This window comes from Geotrypetes seraphini, chromosome 3 (genome assembly GCF_902459505.1).
Source record: "Geotrypetes seraphini chromosome 3, aGeoSer1.1, whole genome shotgun sequence".
NCBI lineage: Eukaryota > Metazoa > Chordata > Amphibia > Gymnophiona > Dermophiidae > Geotrypetes > Geotrypetes seraphini.
In genome coordinates this window covers 167,559,229-167,587,051 of record NC_047086.1, presented here as the reverse complement: position 1 = coordinate 167,587,051, position 27,823 = coordinate 167,559,229, and the positions used below count along the sequence as shown (strand labels likewise).

The window sequence follows — 27,823 nt, the reverse complement described above, 5'->3', positions numbered from 1 at the left end:
AAAATAAAACGAAAACCTATTCCGAACCGAGTGAAGTGGAGCAATTCCTTCACGAACAAGAAGCTCTACTGCATATGGAAACGTGACTATGATATGATCTTAGCTTCTTATTCGAGGCTTTTGCTTGCTACTAACTGTAAACTGTTGTTCTGTTTCAGTGATATGTTTGTTTACATGCACTTTCGAGATGTATTACTGCTCTTTTAGTAGGCTAGTGATGCATTACTGTTGTTTTAGCGGGATTGGTGGGGGGAGACTTGATTCGAGTTCTCCGTGTTGGGGTGTCTCTTCCTCTCCGCAGGCCCTTGGGGCGCCAGTTGGGCGGGATGATTGCAGGGCTTTTGTCCTGCGGGATGGGGGGATTTTGGATGAATGAAGGGGGGGTGGGGAGGGGTATGTTTGTGAGTGTGTGTGGGGTTTGTCTCTTTTTCGAGCAGCAGCAGAGCGCAGCAGATGTCTCATGGCTTCAAAGATACAGTGCAGGTTATAGCTTATACTTGTCTGATTTTCCTGTATCTAACATCATTGCTTCCCTGATAGTTTCTGATGGCTTCATGTAAGGTATTATCTCTAAACATTAAGGGTCTCAATCATCCTATCAAACGAAAAAAAGTATTACTGTATTGCAAACACCATTCAGCACAGATAGTCTTTCTGCAAGAAACTAAATTGAATTTAATTGAATCAGCTAAACTAAAGCGTGATTGGGTCTCTCAGTGTTTTTTCTCCCCTGCAGTAAAATCTAAGGGTGGGGTAGCCATATTATTGTCCAAACGTCTTAACTACACTGTACTGCATTCCTCTCATGATTCACAGGGGCGCTGGGTTACAGTTACCCTAGCAATTAATGCTGTCCGATATACTTTCTTCACTGTATATGGTCCCAATACCCCAGATTCTGACTTTTTCAATTCTCTAGCTAAAGAACTAGCCACAATATCTACTGATCATTATATTATGGGGGGGGATTGGAATATTGTACTTGATGCTCATTTAGATAGAAGATCCCAATCTACTTACCGTCCACCTCCTACGGTTCCTCTCCTCAAACACATTATTCATACATATGGGCTAAGGGATGTCTGGCGTCTTTATCATCCAAAAGATCTTGAATATACTTTTTGGTCTGCACCTCACGCCTCTGCCATGAGACTAGATTATTACCTTCTATCTCATTCTCTATTGGATACTGTACAATCTACTTCCATCATTTCATGCCCACTATCTGACCATTCTGGTATCCTAGTCTCACTTTCTCTGAATCCTTCTTCACCACCTAAACCGGTCTGGCGACTCAATACGGCCTTACTATCAGATTCCGATTTTATATCCCAGATTGGCAACTGGACGTCAGAATACTTTACACACAATAATACTCAAGAGATGTCATTTCAAATTATATGGGATGCTTATAAAGCATATCTGAGAGGACGAATTATAGGATATTCAGCGCATATAAACAAAAAGAGGAACAGTGAACTCTCAACTCTAGACACACAAATAAAACAACTAGAAACAGAACTTCACGTGTCTCCCTCTGCTCCAGCTTTGCTTCAGCTGCGCAAGCTTAAATTTCAGTATAACTCCATATTGTCAGAGCGAGCTGGTGTGATACTGGTGACAGAGGGAGCCCTTTACTATGAACACCGTAACAAAGCGGGGGCAATGTTGGCCAACTACCTTAAGCAGAAGAAAAGAGCAGGCCGTATCAAAGCTCTTAAACCAGCTACATCTATTATTACAGATCCTCATGCAATAACCAATTCTTTTAGATCATTTTATGAGCACTTATATAAGTCGGGAGTAGATCCCTCTGAGGCTGACTTTGATGATTTTTTCAAAGGCATGTCCCCTCCTGAGTTACCATCTCTGCTGCTGGAAAAGTTAAACACTCAGATAACCGAAACGGAGATTGGTGAGGCTATTGATGGTCTGAAATCCGGCAAGGCGCCGGGAGGAGATGGGCTCTCACTGGGATTTTATAAAGTCTTTAGGAAGATTATTATTCCTAAACTATCAGCACTATATTCTACCTTTTTGAATAACAAATCTGGCGGAGGTACTTTTGTTGAAGCAGATATAGTAGTGTTTCCCAAACCTGGGCGTGACCCCCTGCTCCCAAAAAATTATAGACCCATATCACTACTCAATTATGATTGTAAAATATATGCAAAACTTCTTGCAGACAGACTTGCTACTGCCCTCCCTTTGCTTATACATCCTACTCAATGTGGTTTTGTTAAAGGTAGACTGACTGCGGATAATTCTAGAGTCTTTTGTCATATACTACAGGCTGCACGCAATGTTACCACTCCGACATGCGTGATGTCTTTGGACGCAGAAAAAGCTTTTGATTATGTGGAATGGAAATACTTATTTTACACTTTAAGATGGTTCCATTTGGGACAAGATTTCATAGATATGATTCATATACTTTATACCAATCCTAGGGCCAGATTGAATGTGGATGGCTATTTTTCTTCCTATTTCTCCCTTTTTAGAGGAACTAGACAAGGGTGCCCTTTGTCCCCCCTCCTATTCAATCTGGCCCTGGAACCCTTGTTGCGCAGACTAGATTCAGACCCAGCCTATACTGGTATAAAGATAGGACCCAATGAGGTGCGTTTGTCTGCCTTTGCAGACGACGTACTCTTATATGTATCCAACCCTACTGTATCTTTACCGGCGATACTTGATCTTCTCTCCAGTTTTGGACGTCTTTCAGGATATACCATTAACTGGGATAAGACTGAAGTGCTGCCTCTGAACGTATACTGTACGCAAGATATGATTGCACCATATGGACTTACGTGGTGCTCCACAACTCTTAAATATCTAGGAATACAATTTTGCAATACCTGGCAAGATACGGTTGACCATAATGTCAAACTCTTGATTTCCAAAATTCACACCCTATGTCATCAGTGGTCTCCCTTGCACTTGACTTGGTGGGGTAGATTAGAGACCATACGAATGATGGTGACCCCCCAAATACTGTATGTGCTGCAAATGCTACCGTTGCCATTGCCATCTACTTTATTCAAACAAATCGACCGTATCTTGACTAAATTTTTATGGTCTGGAAAGCCTTCTCGTATAGCTTTATCCACTCTCAAGAAACCATATTCTATGGGAGGAGTTAATTTTCCTCAATATAGCCGATATGCTACAGCAGCACTCTTAAGGGGGGCTAGTATATGGGCTATATCACCTACCAATGTTTGTGTACCTTACTGGTACATGCTAGAAAGAGACCTAGTACTACCTTATACCTTACATGAAGCCATCTACTCTAAAACTATTACATGCTTTACCAAATGGGAGGTATTACATACCACCCAAAAGGCAGTTTTGACTTTGGGCTGCACTCTAAAGCATCCGGTTTATACCACTGTCTCATCTAATATTTGGGGTAACCCTAACATTATTATTGGCTCAAATATGGTGCATTGGACGTCTTGGATTAATGCGGGTATATGGCATATACGAGACATTCTGATCAATCATGCCTTAATGCCTTTTGCCCAACTACAGTTCAAGTATAATCTACCTTCTCATCAGTCTTATAGATACCTCCAATTATGTCACAGTATATATGCGGCTTATGGATCTACGCTAGAGCGTCTGCTGCGGAGCTCCTTCCCTACAACCAATCTACTATCCACATGGAGCACTAAGCCTCATTTGATGTCTAGGATTTACGATTTACTACAAAGTGTCGAATCAGATACTTCCCTGCCGATTCAGCGTCAGTGGTCCCAAGATCTTAACTTTCCTATATCTGAACAACACTGGCTACAGATATGGAGTTACTGTAACAGACCGATACATTCGGCGTCTCTCAGACAATCTCTATTCTTTGTTCTTCATAAGTCGCTTTGGACTCCTGTCAAACAACAGCGAGCTTCTCCAACTTCTTCCAACAAATGTTGGCGATGCAAAACTCATCTGGGAACTTTCCAGCATATGCTATTCGATTGCCATTTTGCCTTCACATTTTGGGCTGAGGTGGGAGTTATTATTGGTCAAATTTTTTCTCTGTCTCCGACTATGACTTATAATCAGGTAATATTAAGATCTACCATACTGGAGCCTCCACTCTCTCGTCCATGTTCTGCCCTTTATGACATTCTCATGGGCCTAGCCATTAAGACAGTACTTCTTCACTGGAAACATACCTCATCAATACCATTGGCTCAGTGGTGGAATATGGTTCTTTTGTGCTATAAATACGAACTACGATTGGCTGAGTGTAGAGGCTCCCACAGATCTTTTCATGATACCTGGTCTTCACTGCAACACTACTGTGACTCTGGTGATTAATTTACCTGCGATCCACTGTATCACAATACAATACAATACAATTCCTGGTGCTGTTAAGAATTGTAACATCATATATGCTATGTTGCTCTGCTGCTGCTCGTGTTAGTTTGTTTGTTTGTTTATTGACTGCTTATTTTGCTGTATTTTTCTGTTATTCTTTCTTTTTTCAATAAAAAGATTTGACTTTAAAAAAATAAATTGATATCTGAGTCTATTGGGGCATCTCATCTTCCTCCATTACTGAAGATGGAATGTTAATGATGGGTACACTGTGGCATAAGTCACCTGGTGTTGACTGACAGTGAAGCTAGGGTTCAAATCTCCCTTCTCCCACTGACACTTTGGAACCTCCCTCTCCATTGCCTCAGACACGGTTTAGATGGTGAACCAATTTAGGCATGGAAATCATTTGCATACTTGAGCGTAACTCACCTTGAGTTCAGATTTGGAAAAGACAAGTAATCAATCTGTAATTCAAGCCCAATCCATAGACACGATGACTCTCGCTGCCAACGCAGTGGTTAAAAATGAATGAGAAAGAAAATTGCAAACTATTTTGTTATCATTTTCAAATAGAAATGTTGCCTTTTGGCAGCATGCATGAATATTGAATTGCTCTTGCTGGATTCTTAGATGCTGTTTTGATTTGGGGCATTTAAATATTCATGTGGGCAAAAATCTCCTGATTCTACCTGCTTCTGCTTGTTTGTCATTTACAACATTGTTCCTCAGTATTTATCATGGAAGGCATCTGAAAGTTGCCCTACTGTCAGCTCACTTTGACCGTGTAGCTCAAATGATGTTTGCTAAGTAGGCTTTTAGCATTAATTGCCTCTCTGGCACAAGCAATAAAGTAAATCTTGTTCCTCTTACTTTTTGTATTAATACCACCAGAAATGAGGTTAGGTCTTGAGATTTGCTGGCACAGTGGTAGATTTTTTTTTTTTTTTTAAGCTCGCTGTCTCTTTCTTTTTCAGAGAGCTGTGGTCTCTTGAAGGAAGATTGCACCAGTCATAAAGAGATTCACACAAAGACCATCTACTCCTTTATTGGCCGTGAGGCTGCAGTGACTCAGCCATGAACTACATTGGGTGAGATGAAGCGAAATGATGGGGAAGTATTTTAAGGACTGCGACCTGCTGTGGACTGTGACTTGATGTGAAGATTTTGTCAGTGGACTTTTTGTATACTGGGCAGAGGTGATGGCCTCTTCCAGGCTGGTGGGAAAATCTCCTAGGGATATTGCAAATGTAATGCAAAGGCTGCAAGGTAAGTGACCTAGTGATTCTCTTTCATTGTTAGCATATCTCATTCACTTGATTGTTTTTTTTATCTGTATGTGTCATTATTTCGGTGTATATAAACAGATATTGGAATGCATTGGGTAGATGGAAGAAGAAGAACTGAAGACTACTGAAAGAAAGGCAGATTATGTAGTAACACTGTTCAGGGGCAGTAGTGTAGTAAGGGGGAAGGGTGGGGTGTGTGGACCTTCCCGGGCACCGACTTGGTGGGAGTGTGGCACCTCGTGCCCTCCTTTCCCTGCTCCCACATACTTCTTCGCCAGCGCGAGCAACTACTCTGGCCTGCTCCTCAGGCTAGCCTGGCTCCCTCTGAAATCACTTCTGGGTCGCAGGGTCAAGAAGTGACCTCGGCGGGAAAGCACATGCCGATGCGAGCAGCAGGCCAGAGAAGCTGGTGAAGATTTAAAGAGGTACAGGTGTGGGAAGGGAGGGCACGAGTGGGGTGGGGGTGGGGCAGAGAGGAGGATACCCTGGAGCTGCTGAATTGCCCTTTTGAGGACTTTTAACTAGGGCTGCAGATTTAGTATGTTAGTACTACGATTAATATGCTAAATCTTTAATGCTGATTTAAAAAATTAATTGCGATTAATGCGATTACCTCATCTGCTGCTTCTGAGCTAGACCCGCCTCTGTCCTGAAGTCACGTGCCTCCAGTCTGATTGAAGGCAGTGACAGACAAACTTTTCTACCCAGTGATGCATTTCCGGCTTGAGAAGGGGTGGCTTCTTACTAGCAGGGTGCTTCCTAATTTCTTTATTATGTGTGGCTCCAAGCCTTCCATCATAAGCATAGACGTTACTAGGGGGTGGCATTGGTTGGTAAATCACAAAAAGAAGACAGTGAAGGCAACCAAAGACTCGACATGAATGTGTTTAAAAGTATAGCAGCTGATAATGGTACCTAATTTGGAAATATGAAGAACACCTAATTAACGTCCTTCTGACAACACTTTGTAAATATATATGGAAGAATATACACTGTATTTCCAAACAAGGTACCATCATCAGCTGCTTTGCTTTTAAACAACTGCCACAAAAGAGCCTAGATTAGGGGAACTCCAGAGGGAGGGAAGAAGAGTTTGCATACCAGGGAGAGGGAAGAGAGATGCTTGACCTTGGGTGGGATGAGATGTTCAGGGTGCAGGTGAAAGGAAAGAGAGGGTTAGAAGTTGTATACAGATAGGGACAGGGACAAGAGAGAAGATGCTAGGCATAGGGGGAGGGAAGAGGACACTGATGTTGAACATGAGGATAAGTAAAGGGAGAGAAACAAGGACACACATGGGAGAGACAGGAAAGGAAATTTTAGGGATGCAGAGGGAATGATGGTGACATGGAGAGAGAAAAATAAATGAACAGAAGATGGATGGCACTCAAGGATGGGGCAACAGAATAAAAGATGGATGGGTCTATGGGGGGAAGGGCACAGAGCAAGTGGATGGGCCTGGAGGGGAGCAGAGCAGAGCAGAAGATGGATGGGCCTAGGAGGTGGGGGGAACAGCAGAAAAGAGAAAAGGACTAGGGGTAAAGGAGAAAGAGAGCAGCAGAAGATGACTAGGACATGATGACATAATGGTGAGGAGATGAGAAGCATGGAGCCTAAGTGGGGGCTGAAAGGATGAGTAGAGAGAATGGCAATGCAGGCCTAGAGAATGGGGCGCTAGGAGACTGGAGGAGGAGAGCGAGAGGGGCAGCAGAAGGAGTGCTAAAGATTAAGGACATGGTGACAGAATATATTATCTTTGCTGTGGATAACCACGAGAAACCATCCCGTGTCATTCTTTAGTGTCTATCTCAACCTCAGTCCTTCTACACCAGCATTCTTCAATGGAAGACTTCAAGAACTGGAAAAACAATTGTCTGCAGGACTATTTTAAACAAATGGGCTGAAAAATAGGGTCTAAGTCCATTTACCATACAAAGTTGAAAGAACATCTTCCGTACTAACACCTGCACCTGCCCCTTAAAAGTGAGCCCTGAGTTCACGAGAACACCCAGCTATCCTGTACTATCAGCACAGTTTCACCAATAAGTCAAGAGTAACAGGAACATCAAAGCCTAAAGACCTTCTGATATACTTCACCTTTATTTTCTGAATGCTTAGCTTAAGCCTGTTGCAATCATTTAAATACCTACATAATATAAATGTGCATGAGTCGAGTCTTTCATTTGAAAGGAAACTCTGCAATGAGAGGGCATAGGATGAAGTTAAGAGGTGATAGGCTCCAGAGTAATCTGAGGAAATACATTTTTATGGAAAGGGTGGTAGATGCGTGGAATAATCTCCCAGAAGAGGTGGTGGAAACAGAGACTGTGTTTGAATTCAAGAGGGCCTGGGAATAAGCACGTGGGATCTCTGAGAGAAAGAAAGAGATAATGGTTACTGTGGATGGGCAGACTATATGGGCCATTTGGCCTTTATCTGCCGTCATGTTTCTATGTTTTTATGATGATGCATTAAAATATTTCTCCACCAGAAACAAGAACTAGTTGATATGAAATATCGAGGTTCAACAACAATTTGCAAAGTGGTGCTAGATACAGATTAAACAGTGCCCTGTCTTGATCTCTCTACAAGACAGACTTCCCCCTACCAAAACTTCTTGCTGCATCCCACTCAGAAAAGATTCAAACCAAGTCAATACCATCCCATGAATCCCACAACTCCTCAATCTAGTTAGCAATATTGCATGGTCAACGGTATAGAATGCTGCTGAGCTATCCAAGAAAGCCAAGGTGCCGCTGAGATATCCAAGTTGTCCAAACTGACAAGACCACTGGAAGATTTAAGGCATAACCCCCATTACTCCCTCAGTAGTCACGACCCCCCTCCCACCACCCAAAGAGTAAACCCCCCCATAAACTTCCCATCAGCTGATCACGGCAGAAGGAATCCCCATCAGCTGAGCCGGTTTTGGGGGATTCCTGGCGGCTCAGCTGATGATGATTCCCCCTGTCAGGATCATCTGAGCCACAGAGCCCTACACCCCTCCCCTGACATCCCCCACAACTCCCTCACCTCCCAGTTTCCCCCTGATATTCCCCACATCCCCCCCTGATATCTCCCAAATCCCCCTTCAAATCCTGACATCCCCCTGATATCCCTTACCTCTCCTGACATCTCCCCCCCCCACATCTCCATACCCTCCCGTTCCTTTGGAAGAGCAAACGGCAGGAGGGAAGCTCACTCCCTCCTGTCTACAGGGCCGTGTACTCCAATGGGATGCATAGGGCGGGGCCAAAGGCCCTGATTAGCTTAGAATTGCCCTCATTGACACAAAAACCTCCTCTATAACGCTTCAGTTCAAAAACCTCATTCAATCATGAACTTACAAGTCAGATAACATCCTGCGCCCACAGAGTAAATGAGTTCCCCAAAAATTCACATCATCACTTATCTGGGCTGAAGAACTCTCACTCCCTTTCAAACAGGAACCGGGTGTTACTGGTCGGGATGTCACTGCTTGCAGAAACACCAAACCCACTTCCAGGCTTCATCTGTTTGCAAAGACACCAAGCCCACACTGACGAAGGTCAGCCAGTGTTTTACTATGGCTGCTTCAGGGCAAAATTGGGCTTGTTAAATTTGGCACAAGGGCAAGAAAGAATGAACATAGGATTGAAGTGATTTATGGTGTGAATGTGAGATTGGAATCAAACATGACTACAAGGATCTTATCAGAGTCATGAAAAAGAAGAGAATGGATATCAATAGATGAGAATGAAGGAGTATACGCATGGGGATTAGGAAAGAGAATACACTCATATTTATAAAGGGGTGATGAAAAGTTCTCAGCCCAACCAAGACGAGAATGGCATCAATATGGTTGAATCAATGATTGGAAACAATGTCATAACAGAGAATTTTGTTTCTGTAAATTGGCACAAAATAAAATAAGATAACACTCTTTTCAGCTTCAGTGGCAAAATAATGCTCAGAATGTAGGAATTTGGTTGGTTGCACTGAGAAGGGAGCCATGTGGGAGAAACTACTGTGAAGAATATCAAATGTTCAGTGCTAATGGAGGGACCTGGCAGCAATCTTTTAGAAAAAGTCATCAAAAGCTTCCAAGCTATGAAATAGATTTGAATTATCATCAGGAAAGAGTGTAATACCAGAAAGTTTTGACATCAGGAAAAAATAGTTGATAGGGACAGTTCCTACGCATCACAAGCAAGAAGAATTATGTTCCTTCTTTAAGACACTAATTGCAAATTTATAGGAAGCATGGCACTTTTTTTTCACAAAGTGGAGTGATGTCATGATCTTTTAGCAAAGTGCCCTTGGATTTTTTTTTTTTTAAAGAAAATTGTGTTTTTCATGGTCTCATGAATGGGTACTGTATCAGTGTACCAAGATGATATGGACCTCATTCCTCCACAGGTCTAGGAAACAGTCTAGCAGAATCATAATCATGTAAGAGTCCTGTGATCTCTTTATGGCAATGACAAATGTCAGATTTCTTGACTTTTGACATCATGCCTACATATTAAAGCAGATCCCCATTTGAATACACATGTTTGGAATCCTTGGTACAAAGAGCTACTTGTTAGGTGTGGCAGTAAATGGATCCTTGGGTACATTCATTCCTGAACTGTAGGCTCAAAAATATGCCTTGTCCTTTGGTGCACCAGGCCAATTACCAAATTCACAATCAGCTTTCCAGAACTCTAACTGAAATCTATAGAGTATTGTAGGCCATTTGCCAAAGGAGCTCTTTATGAAGCTGTGTTAAGAGAAAAGTAATGTGCATTAACGGCAAACTTGTTAAACAATAATGAGCTGCATCTAGAGCAACTAATTATTATGAAACCAAATAGTACAGCATACGGTATACTTCACAAGCTGCCTTATCCCTGCAAATTGTGAGAAAACATTTATCCCTCTCCCCCATATCCTCAACCAGGCCAGTGCCTAAATGTTTTTGAGAAATCTGCTCCTACTCAAGCCCACCCTTTTGTACTAATCAGTCTCTGATACTTCTCTACCTATCCTGCCTTCACCCCTTTCAACCAAAATTTGTGTCCTCTTTAGACCCTCCACCTACTGGAGCATCTGTGGTCAAACTGACCAATAGGGGTCAGTGTAGGACAGTGTCTCTCAAACTTTCTCGAGCCGGGGCACACTAAAGATAGTGGCCATGGCTTCAGGCACCCAGAAGTGCATGGATGTCCCCGTGATGACATCACGCACATGCGCAGAAGCCCTCCAGACAGGCCCTGAAATTCCAGTAGGGCATACCAGCAGGAAAGTCTAGCAAATATCAACTGAGTACCCCCAACCACAGACCTCCCAAGCTCCACCCTAGACTCACCCAATCTCTTCCCCAGATCCCACTCCTTTTACTAATTGTAGATTGTAAACAATTTTTATTGACATGAAAAAAACAGCAGAAATGAAGAAAAAAGTGCCCGAACAGAAGAAACAGAGGCAATTTCTAAATAACCAAGTACAGCGTGACAAAAACATGTGTCAGTTATACCCACCCAGAGGCCCCAACCTCTCCTAGTTCCCCCCTAACTGCACACCTTACTCACCATCCCCCTTCCCCCCCCCCCCCAATGGAGAGGAATGCAAGGACAGGAAGGAGAAATCCGCAGACCAAATTCCCCCCAGGGTCTGGACTCTGATGACCCCAGGGCACCTAAATAAACAAGGCATCCCCTCCAAGAACAGTCCCCCCCATACCCCCTCCCATCTCAGAGCAGAGAGATGCCAGGATCCAGAACCAGAAAGGAAAGAGCACACTTAAGCCAGGGTATTAAGAAGAAGGCTACGTCCCCTAGGAGACAAGGAACGTAAACAGGGGTCCCAAAGTAGCAAAAAGCTACGATGACGGTTAAGGGCGCCTCCCAGAAAACTAATGCATGAAAATGAGCTCTCCAATGCCAAAACGGCGGAGGAATCGATGAGGTCCAATGCTGCATAATACATCTTCGAGCCAGGAGACACACCTTACGACACAGCCAACGAGCGTCCCTAGGCAAGGATCCAAAAGCCCCCGGTATATCCAGCACCACCTGATCAACAGTGCCCGCCACAACTGTCTCCAAAAGGGAGCTCAAATATTTGACCACCTCATCCCAAAAAGCCCGAATACACCAACAATTCCACAAGGCATGTGAAAACGTGTTCGGATCTCGACCACATTTGAGACATAGAGGCGAAGCAATGCCACCAAATTTGAATAGCTGAGCTTGGGTAATATACCCTCTATATAATATACGAGCATAACATTCCCGCAACACGGCTCCCCGGATTAAACGCGGCAAGGTCACAAGATTACGGGAGACATTCCAGGAAGCCAGATCCATATGGAGTTCCGAGGCCCATCTGTCCCGAACCCTCCGACAGTCCCTAGGGGCCTCAAAGGGAAGCAGGGCCTTGTATAAGGCGGACACCGAAGTCTGAACCGGCTCAACTGGGCAAAAAAGTCCCGAAGATGAGCACCCAATGGGTGCTGAAGAGCCAGCTGGGGGAGCGCGAGAATATAGTGCTTGGCTTGACAATAAGCGAAAGTGTCCCCCCAGCACCGCCCCAAACGATTCCCTTTACTAATTGTAATACAATTTTTTCCATTCATTTTTCATATACACATAATATACACAGCAGATATAAATTCTCAAAACTGATACATTTCAATTGAAAATAAAATCATTTTCCCTACCTTTGTTGTCTGGTGACTTTATTTTTCTATGCTTTTAACTATGTTTCCAGTGCCTTCTTATCCATTGACTGTTTTTCTCTCAGTCTTCACTTTCTGCCTTGCATCCATCTTTGGCATTAAGTTAACATTTAATTTTTCAATTTGTCTGCTTTCTTCTCAAAATCTACTATTCCATCTCTTCCCTTCCCATCTATCTCTCTCATTCCCTCCCTATTTCCATGGTCTGACATCTTTCTCTTTCCTCCCCCCCCTTTCCAGTCTGGCATCTCTCTCCTCCCCTTCCCATAATCTAGCATCTCTCTACTACTACTACTACTACTATTATTTCTATAGCACTACCAGACTTCCCTTCCATTCCCTGGTCTGATATCTCTCCCTTCCTTTAGTCATCTCTCCTCCCCCCCCCCCCAGTGTAACATTTCTCTTTCCATTCCTCCTTTCTGCTCCCTACAGTCCATCTCCCTTCCCTTCCTCCTTTCTGGCTCCTCTCCCAATCCAACATTTCTCCCTCCTTTCCACCAATCTAACATTTTTTTCTCTCTTCCTCCTGCATGCTTCTCCTCTGATCCTCCTTCCCTCCCCTAAGCAACATCTCTCTCTCGCCCTCTACGAGTCCAACTTTCACTCTCTGCCCACTCCCCCTTCCCCCCGAGTGTGACATTTCTCCTTCCATCCTTTCTGTCCTCCCCATCTATCTTGCCCTCTCCTTGAGTCCAACCCTCCACACTTTCTCTCTCCATCCTTGCCTCTTCCCTCGAGTGACATTCTTCCTTCCCCCTCCCCAACCCTTGTTCTTTCCCCATGCACCATTTCTTCCTCTCCTCCACTCCATGTCCATTTCCCCCTCTCTCATCCCTCTCACTCCTCCTGTAACAATTTTCCTTTCTTCCGTCCCCCCAACTCCACTCACAGCTAATATGCTCTCTCCCCATCCACCATCTCACCCTCCCCTCCAGTATTTAGCATCTTTCCTTTCCCACCCCTTCTGCCAGGTCCAGCAGCACCTCTTCTCTCTTCACTTTCCCTGCCCCCTGTCCAGCAGCACCTCTTCCTCTCCCCATGTTCAGCAGTACCCCTTCTCCCTTCCCTTTCCTTCCTCCCCTGCCAAGCAGTACTTCTCCTGTCTAGCGGCAGCTCAGTGTGCTTTTAATTTGGCCACAGAGCTGCTGTGATGATTAATTTAGACACAGTTTAAATCAACAGCCTTGGGGGCCTTTGCTAGGCCGGCCCATTACAATGATGCAACTTCTTTTGAAAGAGGAAGTCGCATCATTGAAATGGGCTGGCGTAGCAAAGGACCCGAGGCTGTTGATAAAAACCATGACTAAATTTATCCTCGTGGCAACTCTGGCCAAGTTAAAAGCACACTGAGCTGCCGCTGCTGTTCCGGGGGTGCAGAGAAGATGCAGAAGGCAGGAGTCAAGGGAGATATGCGGTGAGAGGCAAGTCAGCTGGCTGGTACTTCTTTTCCTCCTCTGTGAGCCGCGTCACACTTGGAATCTCAAGAGGCACACAGTTTACGATACACTGGTGTAGGAGATAAACATGTAAATAATGGCACTGAATCAAGGGGAAACGTGTATAAGGTCCCCAAGTTCAGAATTTCCTATTATTCACTACTAAGGGCTCCTTTTACTAAGCTGCCCTAGCGGTTTTAGCACGCGCTAGACGCTAGCGCCACCATTGAGCTGGTGTTAGTTCTTGGTACGTAGCGTGGTGTTAGCACGCGCAACAATACAGCGCGTAGTAAAAACGCTAGCCCACCTTAGTAAAAGGAGCCCTAAGACACGAGGATCATAGTAACAAATATAAAAGGGTTTATTTACAAAGATACAGTATAAAAACCAAAGTGTAAACAATTGTAAGATTAGAATTTAAAATTTCCTGATACAAAATATGTAGAATGATAAAAGGTAAAGTCAGGAGGAATAACACACATTTCATATGTCGGAAGCCACCTAAAATCCAAAGTGATCACAGCCCTTAAAATAAAAGGTTGGTATTGGGGTTGTCTCTTCACAAAGGCAGCTGCAGCCAGGTGACGAGAAGCTTCTGTTGATGTTCTTGGTCTTTGTGGTGTTATTCTTGATGAGTACTGCTGCCCTGTGTCTTTTGCAGGTGTATCCTTTACACAAAATCTTATCAGAAATGTCCTTCAAAACATGATACCATCATGGCATCACAAGTCACATTACAGACCGGAAATACACTTGTCTGTATAGTGTAGGGGGGAAGGGTTACTCCTCCCCAACAGTGATGGGCAGGAGTATTTTTTTGGTGGGAAATTGTCCAGCTGCCTATTTACACTGTGGAGGAGTGGCCTACTGGTTAGAGCAGCTGTCTCAGCATCCTGAGGTTGTGAGTTTAATTCCCACTGCAGCTCTTTGTGACCCTGGGCAAGTCACTTAATACTTCATTGCCCCAGCTACAAAATAAGTACCTGTCTAAAAATATGCAAACCACTTTGATTATATAAAGCACACGGAAAAAGCAGTGTATAAGTCCCATCCCCTTTAGTTATCTAGGTAAATGCATTCTGAAAATTAATTTCCCAATCCTGAGCTTTCCCCATGGAAACTGCTTTCCATCTGCAAGGAGTCTCCAGGAGTTCCACTCATTTTGCAGATCACCAGCAAGATGTCTGAATCCACACTTAAGGCCTCATTTTTGTTAATTTGAGTAATGGACATAGTTAGTAAATAGACCTCATTGAGAATATTGGGGCTTACATTCCATAATACACATTAACCCCCTAATTCTACTGGTGCATGAAAATGTGGGTGCATGCCCAAAGTATGTATGAAATTTTCTTAATGAGCCAATTAGTGCCAATAATTAGACACCAACAATCAATTATTGGTGTTAATTGGTAATACTGAAATTTATGCATACATCTTAATAATTGTTGTTCTATAAAGATGTGCATGCACGTTTTTTTTGTGTGTTGGCCGGGGGTGGGAGGGTGGGGGGCAGAGGCTAGTCAAGGGCAATTCTAGGAGTTGAATCCAATTACAGAATTTGGGGGAACCACGCCTAATTATTGTAAATTCACATACTTTCAATTATTTATCTTTTTAAACTTTTTTTCAAACTTTTCTTTAAGTTCTCATGCACTACTCCGTTCAACTGAAAAAAGTGACTAAAGTATTACTTAACTTAAACAGTGCTTGATCTTTGAAAATGCCGACGTGGCCAGCGTTTCGCAGAGTGGTATTGAAAGTATGAGAATTTACAATAATTGAGTAATACAAAATATAAGTAAACAGGTTTTTGGCCAATGACTGGAGCAAGGAACATTAAAACTACGCTGATCAACTCAGTCTGTGACATTATGACTGTGCGTAGGCTCCATTTCTGAGGCCTTTTCCTGTATAAAAGTGAATGTTTGTTTTGTGCACTTCTCTGGAAAAGTGGAAGCTTAATTTATAGTGTGTGATTCTGATCGTATATACCACTCGGGTTAGTTTAATTTATTTAGGACAATATCAGGGGTGCTCATAACCCACTATAACCACAGAGTTGGCTTCTATGGTGATGTTCCTGTTTTGGAGCACTAATGGACTGATATGTGGGTCTCTCTCTCTCTCTCTCTCTCTCTTCTCTTTATTTGTGATGTTTACTGTTTCCGGACAATAATGGATTTGTGTTGTGTGATTTGTGGGATCTCTCGGAGAGAGAAAGAGATAATGGTTACTGCGGATGGGCAGACTAGATGGGGCATTTGGCCTTTATCTGTCATCATGTTTCTATGTGTTTGGGTCCTATTCTTAGGTAAGATTATTTTCACATTGGATTAGTTTTAAGAGTATGAGTTATTTTCTAAGGATGAATGAATTGCTATTAATATTTATGGGGAGTTATGTGGTTCTGTTATTATGATGGAGAATGTCATTCATAGAGTAAGAGGTAGTGGTTGTTATATTATGTACCAACACTAGTTGGCAGTTGTGCATGGATCCCTGACGAAGCGGATACGAAACATGTCGAGTCCTACCGCTGTATTACTCATTGAGATAAGTACATACTTAAGTAATACAATAAAGCTATAAAAAGTTAAATTTTTTTTTTTTTTTAAAGTATATTAGAAGTCAGGACCAGTGAAGAGATATACACCCAAGAAGCTCCCCGTTTAGAAGATGTACTGATAACGGTTGGAGGAGGGTGGTTCTGAGGTCCATGAAGAATACTAATGAATATCTGAAGTGAAATAGGAACTAACAGAGAATATATAGAGGTGCATTCTTGGAGATGATATAGGAGATTGTGTTATATTATGTACAGCATTTCAAGCCTTCTTTGAAACCTCAAACTGAAGTTGCTAAAAAGTATTGTCTAGTGAATGTTATTTTAGTTTATAACCTGTGTGTCAGACTTTTTAAATGCCAGTTCTATTAAGATTTCCATTGTTTTATGATTTATAGTGGGTTGACAACACATTTAGTTTTTCAAACTGAGATCTGGTTGACTGACTTAGACAATCGTTTTATAAATCATATGTGTCTACCAGGGTTCTCTTGATTAGTAACGTGGTAAATGGCAGCAGAGAGAGACCCATACGGTCCTTCCAGTCTGCCCAACAAGTTGCCCAGTTGTATCTGGCACTCTGTGCATGTTCTACTTCCGCTTGATTAAACACCGGCATCATAAAGAAAGCAACTTGATAAAGTTGGCAACTTGGCAACTTGCTTTGCTATCCTCAAATGGGCAGTTATACTGTACAAGGCAGTCTTGGAACATAACGCCATGATACATTTCCTGTCAACCATAAGAATGTCATCCCCTCACTCACCACTAACTAGCATCATTTATTCACTAATATCAACTTTATGATTATAACCTCCCCCCTCCCCAAAATATGCTACACTTAATCTTAGCTTATGCTTTGAATGTGAGCAATTAGATATGGGTATGTCATACATCTCTCCCTGTCAATTTTGGGGCATAGACAGTATCAGGTTTTATTAAAATTTGATAAAAACACTTTACAACATCATTTCAAAGCGATTTACTGTACAGCAAAATTAAAATAATCTTTGAAACATAAAACAAAAACATTACTCATAACGTACTTTGGGGAGGATAGAGGGGAGAACTACAATTTAGATAGGAAAGCACAAAAAAGGAAAAAACAACAAGAAGGGGTCAGCAATTACTTAAAAGTAATTGCTGATTAAAATAGGCCTGAACTACAAGTGATAAGAGTGAGTGACTGGGCTACCTAAGAATTTGTTATCTTTCAAAAGCAAATGTATAAAGATAACATTTGAGGGAACCCTTGAATTTCTCTAGGGTAGATTCTTCTCTAAGATAAAGTGGTAAATGGTTCCAGATTTGAGGAGCAGTGATCGAGAAATTTTCCATACATCTTGTGTTTATTACCTTTAAAGAGGGGATAGATAAAAGGTGCTGATTTGTGAATCTGAGAGTCCTTGGAATTGAATATGGAATTATGAGCTTGTCCAGAAAGCCTGGTAATTTTGATTGTTGAATTTTAAAGGCTAGGAGGGCTAGTTTATAGGTAATTCTGTGAGGGATTGGTAACCACTGAGCATTTTTGAGTAATGGTGTGATATGGTCGAATTTCCTTGAGTTTGTAAAAATTCTTATTGCAGAATTTTGAATTATCTGTAGACGTCATTTCTTTTTGTGATATCCCTTTGTATAAAGAATTGCAGTAGTTGAGTTTTGTGATGACAAGCGAATGAATTAGAATGTTTAAAGCAGCTGGCTGAAGAACTTTTGAAAGAAACCTTATCATCCGTAGTTTAAAGAAACAGTTTTTTACAACCAAGCTAATTTGATCATGGTAGGTGAGTTTTTGATCTATCATTTCTCAGTAGAATGCTGCCCTATAGCCAGTGGCGTACCAAGGGGGGGGGGGGCGGTGCGCCCCAGGTGCCAGCCCTGAGGGGGTGCTCCCGGCCTTGCCGTTCAGTCCCCACCCCACCCCCGAAGGACCGCTCGGCCCACTGACCTTCCTGCACCACCTGTGAAGCAGGATCGCGACATCAGCGATCCCTGAGCTGCTTGGGCGCTGCTTCCTGCACCGCGGTCCCGCCCCTCCTCTGACGTCAGAGGAGGGGCGGGACCGTGGCGCAGGAAGCAGCGCAGGGATCGCTATGAGAAAAGGCTAAAGCAGCTAGGGCTCTTCACCTTGGAGCAGAGACAGCTCAAGGGTGATCTGATAGAGGTTTAAAAATACTGAGTGAAGTGAAGAGGAAAGGTGTGTCACTTGTTTACTCTTTCCAAAAATACTAGGACTAAGGGGCATACGATAAAGCTGCTAAATAGTACAAACCGGAGAAAATATTCAATTAACATAATCCTGGAATTCATTGCCAGAGAATGTGATGAAAGCAGTTAGCTTACTGGGGTTTAAAAAAAGATTCAGATAACTTCCTAAAAGAGAAGTCCATAAGCTATTCTTAAAATGGATGTGGGGGATCCACTGCTTATTCCTAGGATACGCAGCATAAAATGTGTTTGATTCTGGAATCTTGCCAGGTGACCTGGGTTGGCCACTGTTGGAAACAGGATATGGGCTTGATGGACCTTCAGTTTGTCCTAGTATGGCAACTCTTATGTAAGTTAACTGAGCACTGGATATTCAGACTGATGCTCAGATAGCTTGGCAGAAAAAGTCAGGATAGCCTTTTAAAAGTCTACTTAATCAATTAGCAGAATGGATATAGCAGCTAACCAATTAAGTGTCAACTCAGCCCAACTTCTGCCCATGGACTACTCTGACACCCAGACAGTGCTGCTTTGATCAGTGCCAATATTCAGAAGTCCTGCCTAGTAAAGTGCCATGGAATATTGGTAGTCAGCATGGTTTAAGTGGGTAGGAGCCTCTTTGGCCCACTTAAACCACACTGAATATCTACCCCTTAATGAATTGGATCTGTCTCCAGGGGATTAGCAGTCCTTAGATATGGATACACTGCAGCACATCAAAATGCTATGCTGATGAATGTGCTTCTCAGTGTCACTCTTGAATTAGGAAGTGAATTTTAATTAAGATGCCTTTTGAAGGGTGCACCTTCCCTGGAAGCAGCATGACTAAATACACTCCTATGAATTTCTAGCTGGATTCCCTATTAGGTAGGGTTCAGGTGAGGAGCTAGAGGGTTCCCTAGGCAATAAAAGACCCTATTTTGAATTTTTGGCAGCTAAAATTGCAGGGTCATCCTGAAGGAATGGTACAGTTTAGAGGATGAAGTTTTTTGTGCATGAAAGAGGAATGTGATTGTACATAATGATTTAAGATGGCCAAATAGATAGAAAAGATAGTGGCAAAATCCCAAAGGATGCTTTGGTACTGTAAAAGAGTCAGGGATTCTCCTTCAGTAATGCTGTCATTATATCACTAGGCAGCAGAGGGCGCTGGCCCAGTAGTGTGGAAACTACAGCTCCCAGGATACACTGGGCTCAGCAATTCTGCTGAGTCACAGGGACGGTCCTCAGGCAGGGAGGGGAATATATGCCTGAGTCTGGGAACAATTCAGGGAGGTCCCTGAGCAAGAGAAAAGAGCTCCTGGTTTTTCCTTAGACATCAGCTAAGGGCAGAGCTGTGGGAAAAAGGACTGATGCCTGTATTGCTTGGCAAGGTAAGCCAAGCTAACTTTCTGTAAAGTGTAAGGCAAACTAAAAAGAATACAAAGTGTTTTGCTCATATGAAACTATGTTGTCCTAACCTCTCTCCTTTAGCACATGGGCATCCTTATCACAGGTACATAGGGAAAGGAATGGCTAGCAGGTAAAAGGATGTGATAATGCCTCTTTATAAGAATAGCCTTACTGGGTCAGACCAATTTTCCATCAAGCTCAGTAGCCCGTTCTCACGGTGGCCAATCCAGGTCACTAGTACCTGGCCAAAACCCAAGGTGTAGCAATATTCTATGCTACTGATATAGGGCAAGCAGTGGCTTCCCCTTTTTCGTTCTCAATAACAGACTATGGACTTTTCCTCCAGGAACTTGTCCAAACCTTTCTTAAAACCAGCTATGCTATCTGCTCTTACCACATCCTCTGGCAACGCGTTCCAGAGCTAAACTATTCTCTGAATGAAAAAAAAAAATTTGAAAACTATTTCCCTGTAACTTCATCAAATGTCCCCTGTCTTTGTAATTTTTGACAGAGCAAAAAATTGATCCACTTGTACTCGTTCTACTCCCCTCAGGATTTTTTAGACTTCAATCATATCTCCCCTCAGATGACTCTTTTCCAAGCTGAAGAGCCCTAACCATTTTAGTCTTTCCTCATATGAGAGGAGTTCCATCCCCTTTACCATCTTGGTCGCTCTTCTTTGAACCTTTTCTAACGCCACTATATCTTTCTTGAGACTCTGCGGAGACCTCATTTAGTATACTATGTAAAATTCTAGAGACTGCACCTTCAAAAACATATGCATAGGATGAAATTGGTCCAGAAAGCAGCTACTAAAATGGTCAGTTGCCTTCATCATAAAATGTATAGGGGCAGACATAAAAATCTCAATGTGTAGTCAAGAAAGCTTGGAAGAAGTACATAAGAACTCTAAGGGGAAAGAAGGGATAATAGATGGTATCAATGAGCAGACTGGGTACGCCATATGGTCGTTATCTGCCATAATTTTTCCATATGTTTATGAAGGGGAAAGTTTATTTGGTCTTCCCAAATAGGATCTTGGTACCTGGTCTAAATTTGGCCAGGTCTTGATCTTTGGAGGCTAATAGAGTATGCTGTCAATGCTTCACTCAGAATGGAAATCTAAAGGAAGTCTGGAGGCTTGCCTCAGGAGGTATTGCTGCTGCCCAAATCCAGTGCAATCTCCAGTTGTTCAGGACTGGAACCAGACTGAAGAGAGGTGACATATCTAGTACTAACATAGCAGAAGACATGGAAAAAGGAAGAGGAGACAGGGGGAGAGTGAAGTGTATAAAAATCGCAGAATTCAAGGTGTGGATGCAACCCTGGAGAAAAGGAATACCCCTCCCAACTAAAACTAATGTAAAAGATCCCTGTGAACTTATTTTTGGTTGTGACAAATTCTGGGTAACATAATAAAATGTTTTATATTTTGATGGGTCCAGAGGGCTTGGGAAGAATCCTTATTCTTCAAGATCCTACATGCATCCTACTCAATTCACATTCCTCTTTTTGATGAAATGTTTTCTGAAAGTAACTCTACAACACACACTGGGATATAACTGAAAGTTGCTTATAAACCCCCCTTTTACAAAACAGTAGAGTGGGTTTTAGCACAATGGTAACAGCTCCGACACTCATAGAATGTGCCAAACTTATAAATTTGAACGTATGAGAGCAATACAGTTAGGACATTATAAGAAATTCAAGGAGGTTTGGGACCCATTGACAAAATTTTGTAAAGATTGATTATTGGTTTTAGCCTTTTGATTATACACATCCAGGAGAGGTGGGGGGAGGGGGGATATGCCTTTAATTTATTATTTGATTGTAATTTGTTGATCTTGATCATTTGTATTACTCTTCCTTATCTTTATACTGTATGAAAGGATGGGTGGGTGAGGGAGAAGGGATATATATTTATTATGTCATTTGATGGTATTAAGTGCTGTTTATTTTATACATTGTTTGATAATATGTTGCACTTGATGTTGGTTTTTAAAATGAATAAAGATATGGTGAAAAAAAAAATTCCTATTAGCATTGGAGCTGTTAATGCCACGACCGGTGCTAAAAACCATACTACGTTTTTTTAAAATGGGGGGCGGGACTTAAGTATGAAAATGACTTAGAGCCCCTTTTACATAGCCATGGTAGCAAGTCCTAGCACGACAAAAGTGACACAGCCCATAGGAACTGATGGGCTGCATCACATTTTCTGCATGGGAATTACTACTGCGACTTTTTTTAAAAGGAGCCTTTAAGCTAATATTCTGTAAAGACAATTCTGCATGGGACTTTCTTTATACAATTCACATTTTCGTGCATCTTCCTGGCACCTAACTTTGAGAGAGAGGGGGCGAAAACAGAGGAACACAAATCCCCCACAAAAAACACACACTAGTAACACCAGCTGCTATACACCCGCTCTAATTTTTAGTTCTGAGCTGTAAGATTTCTTGCACTTGGATACATTCAAATTTGTACATCAAACCAGCTGAGTTGTCCATCAATTTCAAGTTCCAGATCTTGATGCAGGCCCTTGGCCGAAACACCTCCACAAATTCACCATCCTTTCCGTGAAAAAGTTTACTGTTTATTGGAAGCTTCTATACTGCTACTAATGATTGTGTAGTCAGTTTACATTAGCTTCAAATGTGGTGTTGCGATATATGAGCTTCAGTGATGGTGTCACTGTATCTGGGGTATAGTTTATGTTTTTCTACGATTTAAGGGCTTTTACAATGGTGTTACAATATATGATCAAATTAAAAGTAAGAGTTTAGTATAATCAATGGAAAACTCTGGTAGCAGCAGAAACCTCATCTGACTAGAAGAGACTCCACCTAGAAGTCATATTTTAGGTTCCAAAACCTCCCCAGCCTCTGACCTTTCCATTAGGGGAAAGCCTTCAAACTAGTATTATTAATAGAGGTCCCAAGAGTAGTAAACCTTCTACGGTGTCTTATTTAAAAGTTACTATACCACAAATAGACAAATGAGACAATACCAATGAGACAAATAGGGCTTCTTGGCCTTGTAAAATTTTAGTATCATAAATTTTCTAAAACCTTTTTTTTTAAGTGAATATATAACAGTTGTCGAGTAATGTCTTTATTAAAAAATGGTTTATTAAATTGAAGAATGATGGTACTTAAAAATTAGTTTGGATGCAGTTATGTTGAGGCTATGCAGATAGATTAATATATCTCTAGTTTAATATTCGTAATTCTACACATGTATTATCTGAATAACTCAATAGCAGAAACATTCAAAAATACCCACAGCACTATGTACTATATATCACAGTGGCAAAAAATGGAGAAAAGATCTTCAGTGTCTAATAGGGGTTTAAGTAAACCAATCACCCCACATAGATTTTCCTGCTTCAACAGCACATCAATTTTGAAGCAGGGAGACACATCCTTGGTCTGAAAAACTCTCTAATCAAAATATATAATTTTATAAAGTGCAATTCTCATAGGTTTATGCAAAATGTAAAGTACAATTTTCAATAATATTTCATGACAGAGGCTTAAAAAATAATGCCATGTCATGAGCACATAGAAAAAAATGGACAAATGAAAGCGAGCCAGCATGGCTTCTGCAAGGGAAAATCATGCCAAACAAACTTACTGCACTTCTTTGAAGGGATAAACATCCAGATGGACAAAGGGGAACCCATAGACATAATTTATCTCGACTTCCAAAAAGCCTTTGACAAGGTACCCCACGAGCGGCTACTTAGGAAACTGTGGAACCACAGGGTGGAAGGGGACGTATACAGATGGATTTAACACTGGTTGGCAGGCAGAAAGCAAAGGGTTGGAGTGAAGGGCCACTACTCGGACTGGAGGAGGGTCACGAGCGGCGTTCCTCAGGGGTCGGTGCTCGGACCGCTACTGTTCAATGTATTTATAAATGACCTAGAAACAGGGACAAAGTGTGAAGTTATAAAATTTGCGGTTGACACAAAACTCTGTAGCAGGGTTAGAACTGCAGAGGAATGTGAAGACCTACAAAGGGACCTGAACAAACTGGAGGAGTGGGCTAATAAATGGCAGATGAACTTCAATGTAAAGAAATGCAAGGTCATGCATATAGGGAAAAAGAACCCGATGTTCAGCTATAAAATGGGGGGGATTAGTACTAGGGGAAAGTAACCTTGAAAAAGACTTGGGTGTGCTGGTGAATACAACAATGAAGTCAACGGCACAATGTGCAGCAGCCGCAAAGAAAGCAAACAGAATGTTGGGTATTATTAAAAAAGGTATTACAACCAGAACGAAGGAAGTCATCATGCCACTGTATCGTGCGATGGTGCGCCCGCATCTGGATTACTGTGTCCAATATTGGTCGCCGTACCTTAAGAAGGACATGGCGATACTAGAGAGGGTTCAGAGAAGAGCGATGAAAATGATAAAAGGTATGGAAAACCTTCCATAAGCAGACAGGTTAGAAAGGCTGGGGCTTCTCTCCCTGGAAAAGCGGAAACTCAGAGGAGACATGATAGAGACTTTCAAGATCTTGAAAGGCATAGAGAAGGTAGAGAGGGACAGATTCTTCAGCCTATTGGGAATCACAAGAACAAGGGGGCACTCGGAGAAATTGAAAGGGGACAGGTTTAGAACCAATGCTAGGAAGTTCTTTATCACTCAGAGGGTGGTGGGCACCTGGAATGCGCTTCCAGAGGTTGTGATAGGACAGAGTACATTACGGGGTTTTAAAGAAGGATTGGATAAATTCCTGAAGGATGCGGGGATTGAGGGATACAGATAGAGGTAGAGATAGGATTATGAAAGGGTATAGATAGAAGTATAAAGGGGAATAAAGGGTTTTAGACAAGGATCGCCTTACACGTGATGGACCTGATGGGCCGCCGTGGGAGCGGACTGCTGGGCGCGATGGACCTCTGGTCTAACCCAGCGGAGGCAACTTCTTATGAAATATTATTGAAAACTGCACTTTACATTTTGCATAAGACTATGAGAATTGCACTTTATAAAATTATATATTTTGATTAGACAGTTTTTCAGACCAAGGATGTATCTCCCTGCTTCAAAATTAATGTGTTATTGAAGCAGAAAAGTCTATGTGGGGCGATTGGTTTACTTAAACCTCTATTAGACACTGAGGCCTGGATTCTGTATAGGATGCCCGTCCTATACAGAATCGGGCCTACACCCGCCCAAAGTAAAACCAATTCTGTAACCGACGTCCATGTTGCAGACGCCGGTAATCGGGTTTGTTTAGACAGAACCCATTCCCCCGAAGATCGCTGGAAGGAGGGTACTCAACCCCTCCTGCCGGACCCCCCAATGACCCCCCTCCAACCCCTCCTGCCGGACCCCCCCATGACTCCCACAAACAAAATGCCCCAACCCCCCTCCACAGACCCTCCAACAGCCCCATTTTTTTTTTTTTTTTTGAGTTAGACATCTCTAAGTAGAGACAACTACAATATAAGCTAAGTAAAATTATATTGAAATTATTTAAGGATTTAGAAAGTATAAGTAAATTGAAGCTCTTTATAAAAGCTGAAATGAAAAATTAGACCCAGTGACGATTTGCCATGTAAAGCTCAGAACAGTGATAAGTTTGAGTTCTGAGTGGTGACGCTGAGGGCCTAAGAAGATTCTTATAAGAGGTCGCTAGTTGAAATAAGGAAGAAGTTCCTATTTCTATGAAACTTATATTTATGAAATAGCTATCTGAAAATCTTTATGCTAGAGAAATATATTCCCTGTGTTGAACATTCACTAAATCTTGTTGGCCGTACTACAGGAGATTGCTGTTTAGTTGCAACAGTGGCGTACCAAGGGGGGGGGGGGGGGGGGGGGGGGAGATCCACCCCGGGTGCCAAGCCTTGAGGGGGTGCTCCCGGTCCGGTCCAGTTCCCCCCCCCTGCGCCGGGTGTCGCGTCTGGAAACAGCCTGCAGCAAGATCGCGATGCCAGAGATCTTTGCCTGCTTCGACTGTTTCCTCCGCCACGGTCCTGCCCCCTCCTCTGACGTCAGAGGAGGGGCGGGACCGCGGCGGAGGAAACAGCCGAAGCAAGCAAAGATCTCTGGCATCGCGCGATCTTGTTGCAGGCTGTTTCCCCAGGGCAGTAGCGTACCAAGGGGGGCGGGGGGGGGGGGGAGGTCCGTCCCGGGTGCCGCCTTAGGGGGGGTGCACAGCTGGCCCGGTCACTATCGCGCTCCTACCCTCCCAGCGAAAGCAGCATCGGCGCCATTACTGAAAAAGGTAATGGCGCCAGGCCTCCACCACGGTCCTGCCCCCTCCTCTGACGTCAGTTGTGAATGAAATATACACTTTCTTTTCATCTTCTACAGAAATGGTGTCTGTGTTGTTATCATCTTTGAATCAGATTCTAGACTTGGAGTACCAAAGCATCTATCCGATACTAGGTGGGAAGCACATACCGAAGCTGTGTTTGTCATACATGAGAGTTACAAGTCAGTCATAGATGCTCTAAGTCAGGGGTGCCCAAATGGTCAATCGCAATCGACCAGTAGATCGCAAAAGCAACGCAAATCGATCGCATTTCCTTTGCAATCTTTTTCTCCCTGCTGCTTCCCCAAGACAGGCCTGGCAAGTACAAGCGCCGGACTCACAAGACTTCGCCTCCGATGTCAATTCTGACGTTGGAGAGGAAGTTCTGAGCCAGCCAATTGCTGCTTGGCTGGCATGGAACGTCCTCTCCGACGTTAGAATTGACGTCGGAGCTGAAGTCTTGTGGGCCCGGCACTTTTACGCGCCAGGCCTGGCTCAGGGAAGCATCAGGGAGAAAATGGTGTGGTGGCTTGGGGGTGGGGGGTAGGGAAAGAATCGGGGAAGTTGAGAAATAGGCACGACTGTTTGGGGGGTCAGGAGGAGAGAAAGAAAGGCATAAATAAAGAGGGGGGCAAGGAGAGAGAGAAAGAAAGGCAGAAAGAAAGAAATATTGGCTTTACAAAAGAAGGAAGTGCAACCAGAGACTCATGAAATCACCAGACAAAAAGGTAGGAAAAAGAATTTTATTTTCAATTTACTGATCAAAATGTGTCCGTTTTGAGAATTTATATCTGCTGTCTATATTTTGCACTATGGCCCCCTTTTACTAAACCGTGATGGTGGTTTTTAGCACAGGGAGCCTATGAGCGTCGGGAGCTGTGAGAGGCATTCAGTGCAGCTGTACATAATAAAATGCTGTACATAATGAATGCTGTACATAATAAAAAACGCTATTGCGGTTTAGTAAAAGGGGAGGTGGTATATTTGTTTATTTTTTTATAGTTGTTACTAAAGTGACATTGTATATTTTAAAGTCATCTGCCTTGACCTCTGAAAAAAACCCCAAATACAAATGATAATTAACATTTTCTCTGCGTACAGTGTGCTTTGTGTTTTTTAAAATCTTATTGTTAATAGATAATTTTGACTTGGCCATTTTAAAAGTAGCTCGCAAGCCAAAAAAATGTGGGCACCCCTGCTCTAAGTCCTCTCCATAGTAATGAGAAAGAAACGAGTGAGACTATATTATAAGTTGGCGCTCTTATGGAAAAAAATGGAGGAACTAGAGTTTGTTTTTATGCTACACTTATGAACTCATTTGCCGAAGGAGTTTCACAATATCTACAAGGCTCGCCAGGATCCACAGATTGGACTTACCACATGTACAAATATATAGGCATCATTTTACCCATGTTGTGAAAAATATTCAAGAAAAGTTTGATGATATTGAACAAGAAGCTAAAGTCATCCTGCCAATTGTAGAATACAAATATGCAGAGAAAAAGATGGTGAAAAAGATACAAACCAACGATGGAGCTGCATCAAATGCTGATAAAGAATATTTTCCAAAAGCAGAGGTGTAGTAAGGGGGAGGGGCAGGGGAGTGGACCACCCCAGGTGCCCTCTT

General features: G+C 42.6%; 1 protein-coding gene across 1 annotated transcript in view; it reads left to right on the top strand.

The window, feature by feature from the left end:
- The first annotated feature begins 5,309 nt into the window (after positions 1–5,309).
- The window catches only part of SYNE1 (spectrin repeat containing nuclear envelope protein 1), a 994,076-nt gene continuing 971,562 nt past the window's right edge, over positions 5,310–27,823 (top strand). The window contains exon 1 of the mRNA XM_033936910.1: positions 5,310–5,592. Within this exon, the coding sequence (XP_033792801.1) occupies positions 5,526–5,592 (67 nt within the window). The 5' untranslated portion in view covers positions 5,310–5,525. The remainder of the gene's footprint in view (positions 5,593–27,823) is intronic.